This window comes from Trachurus japonicus, chromosome 1, assembly GCF_045865225.1.
Source record: "Trachurus japonicus isolate A0001 chromosome 1, Traja_1.0".
Classification (NCBI taxonomy): domain Eukaryota; kingdom Metazoa; phylum Chordata; class Actinopteri; order Carangiformes; family Carangidae; genus Trachurus; species Trachurus japonicus.
Window position 1 is genome coordinate 25251393 of NC_140907.1, and position 16487 is coordinate 25267879.

Consider the following 16487-nt stretch of genomic DNA (forward strand, 5'->3'; position numbering starts at 1 on the left):
CTCAAATCATTCTTGAGGGTATAGTTTTTCAAAGTTGAACTTGTTCAGGTCTATTGTTCATTTAGCATAATGATCCTGAACTGTATTTAAATCTGACTTGGTTAAATAGGTATGTTCACTAATTTTTGTTCAAATTAGAAATCTGACAAATTTGTGAGAATAAGGCTGTCTTTACACTGCACGGTTCAAGTGGCCCAATTCCGATTTTTTTCTCTCAAGTGGTAATAGGTTAGGACATAGTTTGGATGTGAACTATGTGGTCCAGTGGAGGTGATGAAATAATTGTGTGGGGTGTGAAAGAAGGAGACAAACCACTAGATGGTGCAAATGGTGAAGAAATCACATGAAAGTCCAGAATATGTACATTGAGCAAGCTTTAATCTCATATTCATTTATTGCTATGGTAAATTATTCAGTAAACACTTTCAGCTGTTGCTGCAGATTATAAAATATAATGCACTACTTGGAGATGAAAATACTGCATTCCAGTTGGAGACAGGTCACTTCAGACCTGACCAGACTCTGATCCTGTTTCCCCTCTGGTCTTCAGGCCACATGTCACTATCACAGGACTTGCACATAGTTTTTAGGGACCAGGGCTCGTTTCCCCCTCAAATCACCCAGGAACCATTCTTCATCAACAGACTCCAGGTTGGTTATAATGTCCCCCATCTGTAAAAGAGGAAGAAATCAGGGCTTGTGTGGACGGTGGTGTATTGAGATGATACTTGCTCTGTGTGAATTACACTCCTACTACCTGCAGAGAGAGCTCTTCATCACAATCTGACGTGAAGTTATACTGAGCCCTGGCTCTCTGACCACCAGCTGCTTCCTTTTGGTGGCTGTGCTGCGGCTGCTGACCTGCAGTAAAAGTCAGTCAATTTATGAAGAATCATCATGTTTGTACTGTAAACTTGCATAGCTGAAACAGTGAGTGGTTAAAATGAGCAACAGGTTATTCTATTGCCACCCCAATATAGTTAGCCTACTTTTTATTTACAAAGCTGATTTACACCAACTCCCACATTCTTATTTGTTGTTATTTTGCAATTTGTCTTATGAACAGTAGATAGATTAGTTAGAGTTTTGCACCTTTTATCAAGCAAAGTAAATTATCTGAAGATAACAGCTTCAGTAGGCTAATTGTATTTGTCAGTTTTACCATTTGGTTGTTTTGCAGTAATATTCTAAATAATCAGGCACATCAATACTGAAATCAGTTGCAGCATATTGTACATCCTGCAGAGCACAGAATAAGAGAACAGAGACAAATACTGTAACATGTGGGCATTATAATCTAATATTTGTTTACGATGAGATAAAAAGTGTAGCATGACACCATTGACCTTACATATGTCATGAGTGGACAAAAGGTTATTTTCCTTGACTTCTGTACTTCAGGATAAAACCAAAGCTTGGTCCTCTCTGCAGAAGACATTAACTTCATCATACCAGCACGGTGAGGTCTTCATACCTGCACAGCTCTCGATGAACGCTGTGGGGAACATGCCCTCTCTGCCGTGGAGCCGGCCACAGCTCCATTCATCATTAAGGCACTGGGTGACCAGGATGCTGTCGCCCTGCTGAAAGGACAGGTCTTCTTCTGATTTCCCAGCGTAGTCGTACAAAGCCACCACCCAGACCACTTTGGACTGAGGCGCCTACAAAGCAAACACGATGAAATTAATCTTACACAATACAACACCAACAAAACAATATGTTATGTTACCACTCATTGCAATATTAGCTACCTGAGTGGGTTTGGAAACCCCAGAGCTAGCACTTGAAGAAGCCGTCATCCCTGTGGGGGAAAAGATGTCTGGGTTGTTAAAGATGAAAAGCATAAAACATCCTGGCAGGATAATAGAAGTGTGAATCAACTCTGTGGTAGTTAATCTAAAGACAATGTAGCGGAGGACACTGAAGTCCACTGTATTTAGTACAACTTTGTGGAGTTTACTTTTTGTAAACTAATTAGATTTGACTCCTTAAACACCACCAGGTACATATTAAACAGCATAAGGACGTTTATTGTCATAGTACAAAGAGAATTAAACATTTTAGAGGATGTCAAGTCATGACATCGCAACAGCTTTTCTGTACTCCTGACTACAGACATAGTGGTGTGTGGGTGTTTCATGTAGAGAAACCTTTTGTAAACAACGATTTAATGAAACACAAACAGAAGCACAGATTCCTAACGTGCCACAGCTAGAGGGAGATGCAAACCAACACAAAAGAAAAGGATGGAAAGAGGCTCCATACTGAAGGACACAAACACTCTTTTGTTTTGACTGAGGTTCAGTATGATAATGTGCAAATATCAAAAGTCAAAGTTAGCTAATTAAAGTACAATCAACTGAGTTTCTCTTTATGAATAAAAAGTTGTTTGTGACTTTGTTGTGGTGCTTTCAGGTACCATACCGGGCAGTGCGACTTTGCCAGGCTGAGTCTGCGTCTTCTGCTGGCTCGGAGGTGGCGGCAGATCTTCAATCACCTCCACAAAGTTAAGAGGGAAGATTCCAGTTGTGGTGCCGACCTGTCCCCGAGCCCATTCCTGTCCAATGTACTCCTTCAGCTGGATCACGTCACCCTCAGAGAAAGACAGCTCGTCACTGTGCTCCCCCTCAAAGTCAAACCTCGCCACACACCTTGGACCACTTCACAGGGCAGAGGGACGCTTCAGGTTAGTTCAGGTCACAGGTGAGCTTGTAAAAGGCTATATGCAAATAAGTGAGAATGGTACCTGACTGTAGATGGCGGCTTTGGTTTCCTTTTAGGGAGGGTTTTTGGTGAGTCGGACTACAAAAAGAATTTAAAATGGTTTTACGCCCATCATATACATTTGTAAGTCACAGACCTCCAATCAGTGCTTTCTAAGAATTTCAATAGCTGAAACTTACCAGGACTTTGACAAAATTGATTGGGAAGAAACCAGTAGACCCCCTGACGGTGCCTCTGTACCACTCATTGTCCACTTTCTCCACACCGGTCACAATGTCTCCTGCTCTTAGACCCAGCTCTCCTGGACCCTCTACGTGAAGAAAACACACATCAGCTGTCTATTGGTATCAAAAAATAATTCACACTCAAACAGAACCTCCAAATCTTTAGATTTTCTGTTTTCAAGCAGCCATTGTCTACATTTTAAAAATGAACAATGCAGAACTAAAGACCTCAAGGAAGTAGTGTCTTTATAAGAGTGGCATCAGTCTTGTCATGTACTTCTCTGGAAGAAAGCGAATGCAAGTATTTCCCCAAAATGCCAAATTATTCTTTTTTAAATATGCTATTGCATCTTCATCTCATTGCACAATCTCAGTCAGTGCTAGCAGTAAAAAAACAACAACAAATGCTTCACCTGGGATGAAGTCATGTATAACCTGCACTTTCTGCCCATGTCCTGGTGTACTCGGTCCGGCATCCTGCTGAGGAAGAACAAAAAAGACTTAGAGGTTCATGTATCTGAGCTCACTAAAGAGCACAGAAGAGTAAGTAAGACTCAAGTATCAGACTACTTACCTGTGGGGACACATCTGAGGAGAGAGGTGTTATAACCTTCATGCGAGACTTGTGGACTCTTCCTCTGGCCTCTCCAACTTGGCACTCAAATGTATCACGGTCAATCTCCTCTAGCAGCAGAAGCACTTCATTTTTCTATTGACAGAGCCAACAGAAAGATTTTAGATACTAGCTCCTGAAGGGAGGCTGTGACAGTAAGACTTAAAAAAAATGTAGGGTAGACTGAGGACAGTTGTAACATTTTTAACATTTCAGTCAGCATTTTTTAAATCAGTATGTTTAAAACCGAATGTAAATCACTTATCCGCCTTATCCGGCTGAACTAGCTGAGACAATGAGCCTGAAATATTTCTGTTTCTATTTCAAAGTTGAAAAGTTTAACTACAAAGCAAAGCACCAAAAATAAACTAAGTGAATAAAAATACTCATCTCAATTAGTTTTTTTGCTAAAATAATATGTCACTTGTGAGTTAGCTTTAACAGCTATGTATCTACACTTGCAACTAGCCTGAAAAATATCTACTTGACTCACTATAAAGCATGACATGAGTTTGAAGAAATTAATTACAAAGCAGGCACCTCTTAGAAAAATAAATTAAGTACAATCAGCTTAATTAGTTTTTTTCTGTCTAAAAAAGCCAATTTGTTTTTTCCTCCCTTATGTAATCTCAGTCACAGGTTGTTATGTGGAGTAAGGACTAAATGAGACAGTATGGAGTCAGTTAGGTATTTCTTGTTCCTGACTGAAGGGTTAAAGTGACTCATGTTACAACCGTCCCGGTCTCCCCTGTTGTGTGTTTATGTTTAAAGTAATGCACATTAATGTAGAGGCCATGTAAACTGTTTAGTCACCTGAAATGACAGTTCTCCTGTGTTGCTCCCATTGTAGTCCGAGTCTGCAATTCCATGGGGAAGCTCAAGCTGGAGGAAGAAAGCAAAATAAAAATAAAAAATGTGAAATGTCACCAAGCTGGTACTTTGACACGTGATCCCAGAACGCAGGTGTGCAAGTGGGATCTCTCTTACAGTGTACTTGTTGTAGAGACGGTGGCCTGGGTTGGGCCTTGGAGGTAAGACAAGGCCTTTCCTCTGGGGCTTCTGTGCCTGGGGTTTAGGCGCTGGTACTGTAGCAGATCGACCTGTGGTCTTGAGTTTGGGTGGAGGGGGTCGTCCCGGGCCTGTTTTGGCCGGAGGTGGGCGAGGTGGGAGGACTTTGTTTGTAATCTGCGTCCTGTGAAGCAACGGCATCGTAAAAAGTTGAGTTAAGTTGCATCTTTACAAAGTGCACCGGCATTTTTAAACTGAACTTTTTCTACTGAGGATTTTTCTACGCCTCTCACTCACCGAGGTGGGAGCGATGGCTCTGACCCAAACTGGAGAGACTCCTGCAGAAAACAGATTTTTATTATTACTAAAACAGACCCAGTAAACACTCCTGCAAACCATGGCAACCACACAACAACACAAAACATTCAGGCACAACTGAAGGCAGTGTGTTCATGGGGTTACAATAGTTTACTTGTTGGTGGAAAGCAGAGGAAATGAAGCAGGTAAGATCCTCAGCTGACAGAGAGTTATGGAGAGACTTTTTTTCAGGGCAACAAATGCACCACATCACTGTGTATGAGTAGATCTACACTTATGAAACAACATTTTTAATTAGACAAAAGAATATTTCTGGATTAATGCTTGAAATAGGCTACATGTAAAGTTAATGTTTAATAACTTTAATTCTAAAGATCTAATGGTTGAGTATGCTGTGTACATAAATGCAGTTTGCGGTAAGTGTTAGTTAGTGGGTTTGTAACTGCAGTGATGGAGGTCTTACCTGTGAGGGGAGGGTGGGTGTTGTGTTTTGTCGTTTTAATGAGCCCACAGGCTTCTGGACAGGGAGAGGCGGAGGGCTGTCCTGAAAATTGTCTGAGTTTGAGAAGAAGTCTGTCATTACCATAACGTACTGAGAACATGTTTTTGACTATTCCATAAACAGACGTCAAAATGAACATGATCGTAGTGTATCTACGTGTCATATAAAGTGTGCTGGACTGACCTGAACCAGTTTTGCTGGGGACCCTGATGGTGGTTGGTCTCCGTGATACACTTGGTCTGGGGACCACACTTCCATTGCTGTCCACGTTACGCTGAGGCTTGACTGGGATATGATCTAAACAAAGAGACACTTGGCCTTGAAAAAGAAATTTCTATAGTACTCCTCAAAGCAACCCTTTCAGATTTGGTACAAAGTTCAAGGTTAAAGGTCAGTGTGAATGAAAAAAAAAACACTTTTTTTGCCAACACTCAGGTAAGATCTCACACAGCAATTGTGACAAAAGGTGGTTCACATTTTACATGACTGTAGATAATCCAAAACTAATCTGAGTGGTGAAGACAGAAAACCATTAGAAATTCAGACTGGATTTTTACTTAAAATGTTAGTTTGCTATTATTATAAAACAGGGGATTAATCAATAACCAAAATAATAATCTAAATATACCACACTATATTTAATCTTACACCATAGACTTACCTGATACAGTGTTCATAAACTCATTCTCAGAGGGGATGGAGGCCGAGTTGTGGTTGTTGATGTTCAGATTGGGTTTGAGAGGCTCCTTCGCAGGTTTCACTGGAGGTACGGGGGGAAGTGGTGAAGGTTCCTCTTCATAGATGCTGTTGGCTCTAGTCAGCACCGAGGGGCGTGATCTGTTGGAGATGGCCGCTTTGCCGTGTAAGATCTCTAGTTCCTTTTTTATGGACATCCCCACAGGTTTTTTAGGGGGCTCAGGTCTCTGGGCCGGTGTATTGTCTTGGGGTACGTTTGCAGATGATATGTACTCATAGTAATCATCTGCATTGTTGTTAAACTGTGGTTTAAGAGCCACTGAAGGTTTAGCAGCCACTGGGGGTTTGATGCTGGGTTTTCGTGGCAGAGGTTCTGGTTTGACTGGTTCGGCTACACCTCCGTCATCGGTGCTGGTCTGGCTCTCGAAGGCCTGGATCCTGGCTCGAATATTACGTTGACCGTTGATGCTCATCTCGCCAACCGCATCGTCACCTTGAGAGGCCTCGTCCGACTGGTCGACAATGTCACCGTCCTCCTCACACTGGCTTTCTGCGCTGAATACCTCCAATAATTCCTTTAAATACTTATTTGATGATGTATCCTCTAGATCAGAGAGAGCACCGTCACAATTTTCACTGAGCTCAATCAATGCCGGAGCTTTGGCCTCTTCTGCAGTCGCCTGTTTTCGGGATTTTGTACGAGGAAGTGGAACGGGGCGTTGACCGAGTTCTGAGTCTGATGGAGAGGGAGTTGCTTCAGCAGGAACAGCAGGGGTAGAGACAGGGGCTGCAGGAATATCCCAGTGTACAGTGACAGATCTGGTGCATGTGTGAGTGGGATCTGCTCGGCCGTGTTGCTCTACATCAGATTTAGAGGCACTTTGGTTGTCAGTGTTTGTGGATGTGGTTGTGTTTGTGTTTGTGTTTGCTCCCACCTTCCTATCAGAAGCTGTAACAGGTTCTTTGTTCACTGGTTTAGGCAGCGATGGCCTGGGTGGTTTTTGAGGTTTTCTACCTGGAAATAAATAGAAATAGAAGTCACATGTAACGCAGAAACAAAACAAAACTGGAAACTGACACAGAAACACTCATGCCTCACCATTAGATCTTTTCTCAGCCGACTGTGGAAGAGTGGTAGTGGTGGTGGTGGTGGTAGTGGTATCATCCCTCACAGGGTCAGTCTGTGTGGCACATGTGGTGGTGCAGGTGGGCCGGCGCGGGGCTGCGGTGGGCTTGACTATCTGTTCTTCCTGGGTCTTCTCTTGAATCACCTGGTCATAGGATGGTGGGGGCTGAGTCACACACACAAACACACACTTTCATTATTTTCCTATACGTATACTACAACATCTTAAATTTATGGGTACATGTTGACTGTGTTGGGCTAATTTAGTAATGTACTGTATATACAATGAGTGCTATTGAAGTTATTAAGGTCAAGAGTTTTAGTAAGGACTCACTGACATTGGGGGTTTCATTTATGGCCTTAGTTTAGTATTTTTATACTGAGCATGTTTATATTGGACTTATTTTTGGCCCCAAAATTTTTCTATCAAAATGTAATTTCCCTCAGAGACTCTGAAACATAGTCAGACAGTCCCGTTGGGAAATAAAATGAAAAATAGAACAAAAATGAAAACAGAACACCCACTAGATTAAGGAAATATATATATTAAAAAAATCTCATTTCTATTTTGTGTCAGGAAGACTCTAGCAATGGCCATGCTATTGACGTTTTCTATGCTCAGTTTGCATTTTTTTTTTTTTGCATAGCTCATTTAAGTCGGTCAGATGAAGTCTACCTGGGAGACGGGTTGGAGGCCTGAAGACCAGCCTGCCTGAGGAGGAGGGAAAACCACAGAGGCTCCTGGGAACCAGTTGTTGCCGGCAAGAGGTTCTGCTGCGACGATGGTGATCTCTGGTCGCCTGAAAGACAAACCACAAAGACACTGTAAAAACCTGAGAGACAATCAAATGATATAATGAAGAGGTCAACATGACCAAACTTTATTTACATTACCGTCTATCTCTGGTATGTTCACACTGAGAGTTTGCTCTTGCTGCAGAATGGAGAAAATAGATCACATTATTAAAACACATACATACAAACTATAGATCAAAACCACAAAAAAGTGCTGCCAACATTCTTGTCAAATACACTTTGATAGGCCGAGTTATACTTAAAATAAAACAGCACAAAGCCAATTTAAGGAATAAACCCTTTATCATTGGTGTCAGTTTCGAGTCACTTACTTCGTTTGATAGCAGCTCGTATAGAAGACAGAGGACCTTGGCTAGAAAACAGAGCAGAGCAGGAAACACATTAATCACTGAGGTGTGGGACACAGACAGTCGAGACTGGGCTCATACCTATGTGGTGACTCAGCTATTAAAAAGAAATCTCTTTACTTGACCCCGGTCAGGATCACACAATACACTCTCTTTCTCTCCATGCAGCTGCTTTATACTGTTGGTGCCAGTTTATGCACAGACATGAGGTTTAAAATGAAGAAGAATAAATCTAATGAAAAATAAAGGAAATATAGACATAAAATGGGGGGAAATGGCTCAAAGCTGTGGAGAGGGATTGGCAAAAATAGAAAAAAAAATAGAGGAAAAGGCTGCAAAAAATAAAACAACTATAACCCAAAATGATCAAAAAAGAAAGATTTTTTAAAAATTATATGAATTCGTAATATGATGCTATACGGTATGATAGATACTACATTTTAGCGTAAGGTGTAATTGCTAAAGGTCCACAATGTTGCTCACTGAGATTAACAGTGCTGGAAGTGGTGCAAGCAACATTTGTTTTGTTTTAAATATTTCTCTCTTTCTGCTTAGAGTGCACGGATGGGGCTGAAATCTACAAAATAAAAGCCCTTATTTAGTTTAAAGGGCAGTAAAAAGGCTTTAGTCAGGACAATGTGTTTTCACTTGTGCTTTTCTGTTGAACAATGGCAAAACTACATGCAGATAAAGCAAACTGAACCATTGCCACAGGTTTCTATCACAAAACATAACATCCAGTAAAAAAAACAAAAAAACAAAACAGCAACATCCCTGAACGTCCTGCCCATTATCAAATCCACCTACCTCACAGGAACAGGGTGTCAGTAAAATTCAACGAGCGTTAACTATTCTACATGACATCATCTCCAGATAGTGACCTAGCAATCTCTCATCTGTTTTCCTCACAGGGTTGTAGATCAGTTTCTAATCCTTTAATATCAGCACTATTATCATCCTAAGACTCCTTTTCTTCTTCCTTTTCCTCTCTCTATATGATTAGAGCAGAGATTACACTGACATGACTCTTTCTAATCTGTGCCAGCAGTCACTTCACCAAAGCTACAGTAAACACAGGGGGGAGGCTCGTCATTAACACACATCCTGCTCATTAAGGGCCGACTGCAGGAGGATGATCTAAACTACCAGGGGGAAAAGACCAACAATCCTCCCCCTCCTAACTAACTGGTAAGTGAAGTTGTAAACACACAGCTGTTCAGACCAGAGACCTCCCGCGTGATCTGTCATCACCTGTGTTTTTAAATGATTTGCCTGATTCGTCTTCTGTTTATGTGTAAACAACTATAAAAAAGCAGCATGGGGTCGATCCTCATGTTGACTTTTGCTCTGTCACTCACTGAGGATAGATCAGTTCATTGTTTGGCCCATTCACAACCTCATCATCAGCAGATCTCACTGTTAAAGGGATGGTGCCGGTGCCCTGTTTTGTGTGGGAGTTTCGGTGAAACTATAGACTAACTGCTACTGCTACTGGATCTGCCACATAAAAAAGTTTAGATATATACATTTCAGGGGCGGTGCGTGGCGCAGTGGGTAAAGCGGCCGCCCCATGTAGAGGCTACAGTCCTCACCGCAGGCGGCCTCGGTTCGAATCCCGCATCGGGCAGCCCTTTCCTGCATGTCATCCCCCCTCTCTCTGCCTCCCCCTTTCCTGTCTATCTCTACTGTGTGCTGTCAAATAAAGGCAAAAAGCCAAAAAATATACTTTAAAAAAAAGATATATACATTTCAGCTCAAGGATTGATTACATACCTGGAGTGTAAATGCTCCGACTTGGTTCGTTCAGGATGATCTGGAGAGGAGAATAGAAAAACACCAGTTTCATCAATGATGTGCAGCAAAAAAAGATTTCACAGTATGTATGTGAAATTTAGTGCATTGATGGTTTTACAGAATATTTCAATTATATTGTAGTTGCAGTAGTGACCAGTCTTAATCCAACAGCGCACTGAGCAAAATCAGTAATGCCCACAATCATGTTAAGTACATGTAGTTTGGTAAGTTATCTTGATAATGTCAACCAAACAAAAGACATATCATCTTCAAAACAGAATGTTCTGTAAAACCCTCCTCTGTAATGTTAAATCTTTCAAGCGTGGTGGAAATTTCTGAGGGTGTTCCTGTCCATGCTGAGCTCCATACACACACTACCATGTGCAATACCTAATTCTAATTCTGAGTAAACATTGCCATTGTAGCATGACATCAAATGCCTGCTATTGTCTGTGTTATTAAGTCTTTAAAAGAAAAAAGGAAGCATCTATGGGATAAGAGACAAAATTAACCATCTGTATGAGTAATATCAACCACACAACAGGATCTATAGATAGTTCACCAGCATTATCCACCACCAGCTGGTGTTCACACCATAACCAGCAAATAACCAGCAACACTGTACAGAGATTATATGGATTTGAACAAAGTTAATTTTGTTTATGAATTCAGTTGAATTCACTTGTGTCACTTTGCCTTTCAAACATTGTATCTCACGTTGAGCCGTAGTCATCATTTCACTACTCTCAATACTAATTGCTCCTATACTTAGCAAGAAGAACAAGAAATACAAGAACCTAACCCCAACCAGCAGGACCAGTTAGTCTATGATGTAAATCAACCAAACCATTTATAGTCTGTAACTGTGTTGATGATTCACATAAAAGCCATTACAAAACAACGGTGCATGTTATTCTAAATAATATTTTGAAGACCTGTATGAATGACCAGGATGTGCTGTGCTGTCCATTATTTTTTATTTTCATTGTATTTAATAACTCCTCTTCACTGTAGATGGATGATATGCACACAACACAAACAACAGATTAGCAATACAAACAACCACTGAATTATGTCTCTCATATTGGGAACAGAGCTGCTGTCAGGGATATAGCTATATTGTGAGTCTTAAAAGGCAAGTAAGTAACAAAATAACAGTTTCCTTGATGATTTCGCCTTCCCATACAAAAGACACATAATATTAACCAGTGCTTTCCTGTCGCTACTGTCAACACAGTTCAAATCTTCAAACAGCAAGAGATAAAGGGGGGAACGGTGCAGTAGTTAGCAGGGAAGCCACGGAGCAATATCAGTAATGCAAATAAACGTATATCCTCAGAGGTAATTCTTATATCGGAGGGACCACTCATCAGGAGAATAGTGAAGACACTAACATTAGAAGCAGCGATGGAAGACAGCATTGTTGTTCATGCCGCGGGCCTGAAACTCTGACCTCATTAGCAGTCAGATGCACCTATCACACCTGTTACCTGTTATCTGCTGTGCCTCAGGTTACACTTTGACAATGTGAGAGAAAACAGTTTCGGTACTTTCACTTTGTGAGAAAAAAACATGTTGTAAGCGACTGCTTCACACAGTTTTAAGCTGTGATACGTTAAATAAAGAATGATCACTTCCTTGTAGTTGTGTGTTCTGCCAATTTGAAACAACTCACATGCAGAGCAGCTGTAGACTAAACCTGGACTCAACTCATCTGCGTCTTTAACCATACAATAATGCTCCTACCTGTCGATGAAATAATTACAAAATCAAGCAGGATATTTCCACAGAGATCCTTCCTCCTGCTCTACCAAGCAAGTGTCTGTGTGTTTCAGCAACAGCCTGAAGCCTGCAGGTACACACCCACACACAACAGCAAAGAGAGGGAGGGCTCTATAACATCTCAGAGCGCCTGTGTTTACCTGGCCAATCTGTTCAACAGGAATGTGGTCATTCAGGAAGCGGTGCCACACAACACCGCACTGTCACTGTCTTTTTTTCTTTTTTTTTCCGACACAGATAAAGGTCACTGGGATAATCATGTCGCTTTGTGAACATTTGTAACTGGCATGAGTCTAAAAATACTATATAGTATAAAAAATATTGTCAATAATTCTGTTGTACATTTACTAAGTCAGGAGGAAAGTAAAAGGAAATGTAACAAAGAAAACTAATTCAAAATATGTAGGAGAGAATTTATATTTTTGGGGTACAGGAGCTGCAATAATAGTAGCCTATACTGATATTGGGATAGGCCTACAACAACACTAGATATGAAAGTGAAATAACCAGTGGGAAAACCAGAGGTGACAGGTTATGCCAGATTCATTTAGCTGAATGTTGATCAGGGGCAGGACTCGGTCTGTTGAAAATAAAGTATTTGATAGGATTGTCTGATAGGAATTAATTTCCCCTTATATCATTGTTTATCAACTACACAATAAAACATTACAACACTTAAAACAAGACAAAGCTGAAACCAGTTTGGAGACAAACACATCTAATTAGAAATGAGTGTCATGAAGATATCTTTGGCATTTAGTTTCCACCTAAACACGGCAAAGAGACACTGACTGAGCTAAATGCTGAACATACTCAAAATGACAATGTTAACACGCAGATGTTCAACAGGTAGCCTAAATTGTCACTGTTTTAGTTTAGCATGCTTACATTTGCTTATCATGGCAACAGGCAAAAGTGCAGCTGAAGTTGGATAACAAGTTTTGCATCTTTAAACTGTTATGTCATTTTGTTTATTGTTCAAGTTTATTTTTCATGCTAGCTGTCAATGCCAATGTGTTAGTTGTAAACTGTGCCAGCGAGTCGTGGCCACAAGTGACAGATTATTGAGGGGGAACATAAACAAAATTGAGACGAGAAAGTAGGCCTAGTGTTGTTGTTGTTTTTTTTTGTTTTTTTTTTACATTATTCAATTTTCCAATGACACTGCCTGCTCTGTTGTTAACATCTTCAAACTTATTTCATGTTTATTATAAGTCTATGTATGTAGATATTTTACATGCCAGTTGTTGGTGCATGTCAGCTGCTACCTGGTTAGCAATATCCTCATACCACAATGTCAAATTTCATCCTAGTTTATGTTACAACCAACCTGGACCATGTGGTGAATTGGCACATTTGTGTTTGAGGCTAGACCAGACATGTTTATAACAGTAGTTAATTAAATTTTGAACACACTAAGTTAAGACACAGACTGAAATGTCCTGTTACAACCATCCCTTGTCTCCCTTACATTTAGCCTATATTCTGTAGAACCACTACTAGTGCAAATAAGACTCACCAGTTGAGTAATCTTGGAAAAAAAATATTGGCTTTTATCACATTACGTAACCTTTAAAGGCTGCTCAAGCTTTCGAATATTCAACTGAGAGCAACCAGCTTGTGAAAATGAATAACAATGCCAGATTACCTGACAACCCTCCCACCCCCCATACTGCTCTGAATCAGATTCCAAATCAGTGAATATCTCTTAGTATTTGTAGGCCATCGACAACTCGAACCAGCCCCCAAACACACGAGAGAGCTGCTGAAGTCAGCAGGACTGGTTTCCCTTCACAGCCGTGCTCTCACTTGAACACATGCTGACATTACTCAGCACAGCAGCAGCAGTCACAGAGCAGCTGGTGAAAGGGCTGGCAACAAAAGGAAAGGAAGAAAAACAATCTGCCTCTGTGTGTGTGTGTCTGTGTGTCATACTACACTAGCCAAAACTTCATCCTAGTAAAGGAACAGGTCCCAGTGATAGTCATCATAGTCAATCATAGATTAACTCTGATAAAAGGGTTGACTTTAGTCAAAATATGTAGGCCTAAACAGCAAATTTTAAATCATCGGTGGACAGCAACTAGGTTCTTGTAATTCATTAAATTCATTCATTTTACATAATATTCCACTGGAAATTTTATGAGGTATTCTTATTTTGAAGCAGAGCTTTGAGTCAGCAGAATCAATTGAATCGTCTTTTATTTTGAAAAAGCGATAGACCATTTGCTTTCCATCATTGGAAACAACAACAACGACAACAAAAAAGAACACACACAGCCAACACCTACACTGTCAGTTATGTTTGGACAACTCAGTTTGGTCCTGGCAGTTTCCTAATGATGTGTTGGTTAAAGATGAACCATCGATCTGACCTCATCTGAAATTCATGTTTCAACATTTAGCTACAAATATTGAAAGATTCATCTTGTTTCAAATGTCCATTGTGTTTAGCATGACCAAACTTGACAATTTGCTTATTGAATTGCAGTTTTATGGCTCTTTTTATGAGCTTTTTTAGCTCTGGTACTTAAACCCTACTAAAAAGTATTATTTGATCAGTGGAATCAATACTCTGACTCAAGTCATGGAGCTGTGGACTTCATACCCCGCCAGAGAGACTTGAGCTCGCTTGATCAACAAGACCGAGCGACAGATTGTGGTGTCATGTCGGTATAGCACAATGCCAGCAGCTGATGTGGACCTTTAGTCAGAGACAATTAGATGGTGTCAATGCAGACGGGTGATTCACAGTGGAAACTACGTGAAACGGGGCCAATGCAAACCACCTGTATGTATCATGTTGTAACATTATTTTTGAGAGCGTGGAATAAAACTGCATCAAGTCCAGACAGCAGCTTGTTCATGACACAGCAGCCTGTCGACACACACACACACACACACACACAGACACACACACAGGCTGACAGGAATTCCCATCCAGACAGCAGGTGGGATCAGGGTGTGGGGCCGATGTGTGTGTGTGTGTGTGTGTGTGAGGGGCGGGGGGTGGTGGTGTGTTGAGCTGGCACACTTGGCTGTAAATGGCTGGGAAGGGCACATGGGAATTTGAGAAATAAATGTTTGCACACCAGGCGTTGCTAAGAAAAACAGAGAATACAGAAAACTAAGTTACAATGACAATGAACCTTTTCCTCATCGTGAAACATAATGGAGGGAAACTGTCTGATGTGAGGCCGTACATTTAGAGCAGGTATGTGAGGCAAGTGGCAGAAAACAAAAGCTAATGTTTTGTTTGTTAAATAACAGGGTTAGTACTGACATTAAAGATCTGTAAACAAGCCTAAACTGAGAGGAACAAGATTGTTCAACACATGACAAAAAAAGTATTGGTGATGATTTCTGTTAGCATTACAACCCTGAAGGTTGATCAAGCCTTTTTGACACAAAGTGCACAGTGCATCTTACTGAATATGAAGGAAACCATAAATAAAACAAAATGTATGTAAATGTCTACTTCATAAAACTGATCAAAATTCTTCAGTTCCATAGCAAGTGAAGGAGCAAAGTTAAAGTTCAACAACACACACTTTTTCTGCACTGACAATTTGAACAGTGCATCCTGTACCAGACATTTACACAGGCATTTGTCTCTGGTTGACAAGATGCTGTAGGCGTCTCCACAGCTTGTGATGGTTAAAATTTCACCTTTTTCCCTGGTGTTTTAGCTCCTTCACTGCAAATCACAGGGGCTTCACATCTTTGTTGATGTTTTCAAATGCATGCCCTTACTGTTTCTCTTGTATTTATTCTGCTCTACCAGGCTTCATTGGTTTCTATACATGGTATTAATGTCAAACAGCAGACCCTCACTTAGGTGTGAATGCTGCATTGTTCTGCAGACACACACCACCTTACATACCACAATTTTGATTTTTATTCTACCCAAGCAGAGGTTCGAGACTTTGCTAAATGATTTGTTACATAGTTGTCTATAAAGATGAATGAATGGATACAGGTGGTCAGTGACATTACTAAACACAACACAGTAGCTACCTGTCGCCTGGCCTCTGCTCCGCAGCTCCCGCAGATCCCCACGCTCCCCCTCGTCCCCATCCTCGCGCCGGGCCTCGGCCATCGGGATTTAAAACGAGGCGGAAATCAAAAATAAACAAAGAAATAAATAAAACTTTCTCTCCGAGAGCAGCGGATTGCTCTTCCATCCGGCAGCTCGGTCGATAACATCGGTTACTGTCCAGAGGGAAGCGCAAGTTTGAGTGAGTCCTGCCCACAGCAGTTCTCTCTCTCTCTCCCTCCCTCTCTCTCTCTCTGCTGTGGGTGGAGGTGGTGCCACTCACTGCCCGAGCAAAGTAAAAAAATAAATAAAAAAAAGAAAGAAAGAAAGAGAGAAAGAAATTTAAAGTTCTCAAAAATGTGTTCTTTATTGTTGTAAAAAAAAAAAAAAAAGTTTAATGCAGCATAAACATGTAGGCTAATGCTTTATCTCTGCAGAGGCTAAATGAAAAGTCCTGGTGGGGTTATGGGATAATAAAAATCTGTGTGGTTGAAATCTATC

General features: G+C 40.9%; 1 protein-coding gene across 1 annotated transcript; it reads right to left on the reverse strand.

Moving 5' to 3' along the window:
* Positions 1 to 259: 259 nt before the first annotated feature.
* sh3d19 (SH3 domain containing 19) lies at positions 260 to 16185 on the reverse strand. The gene is made up of 21 exons (XM_085782199.1): positions 15968 to 16185; positions 10148 to 10187; positions 8339 to 8379; positions 8106 to 8145; positions 7888 to 8011; positions 7185 to 7377; positions 6051 to 7100; positions 5573 to 5686; positions 5351 to 5442; positions 4867 to 4907; positions 4549 to 4753; positions 4375 to 4443; positions 3523 to 3657; positions 3362 to 3428; positions 2904 to 3034; positions 2747 to 2802; positions 2425 to 2660; positions 1752 to 1801; positions 1475 to 1661; positions 758 to 861; positions 260 to 672 (listed from the first exon to the last, which is right to left on the reverse strand). Exons 1-21 carry the CDS (start codon positions 16047 to 16049, stop codon positions 565 to 567), a joined length of 3165 nt encoding a protein of 1054 aa, XP_085638325.1. The 5' UTR covers positions 16050 to 16185; the 3' UTR covers positions 260 to 564.
* Between the last annotated feature and the right edge of the window lie 302 nt (positions 16186 to 16487).

What these genes read in the sequence shown, in the direction of transcription:
- sh3d19 (XM_085782199.1), bottom strand. Translation starts at nt 16,049, where the DNA reads ATGGCCGAGGCCCGGCGCGAGGATGGGGACGAGGGGGAGCGTGGGGAT. An exon ending in CACCCACCCTCCCCTCACAG is followed by an intron (nt 4,908 to 5,350) that starts GTAAGACCTCCA and finishes TGTTTTCTGCAG; the next exon opens with GAGTCTCTCCAGTTTGGGTC. An exon ending in TCAATTTTGTCAAAGTCCTG is followed by an intron (nt 2,803 to 2,903) that starts GTAAGTTTCAGC and finishes TTCTTTTTGTAG; the next exon opens with TCCGACTCACCAAAAACCCT.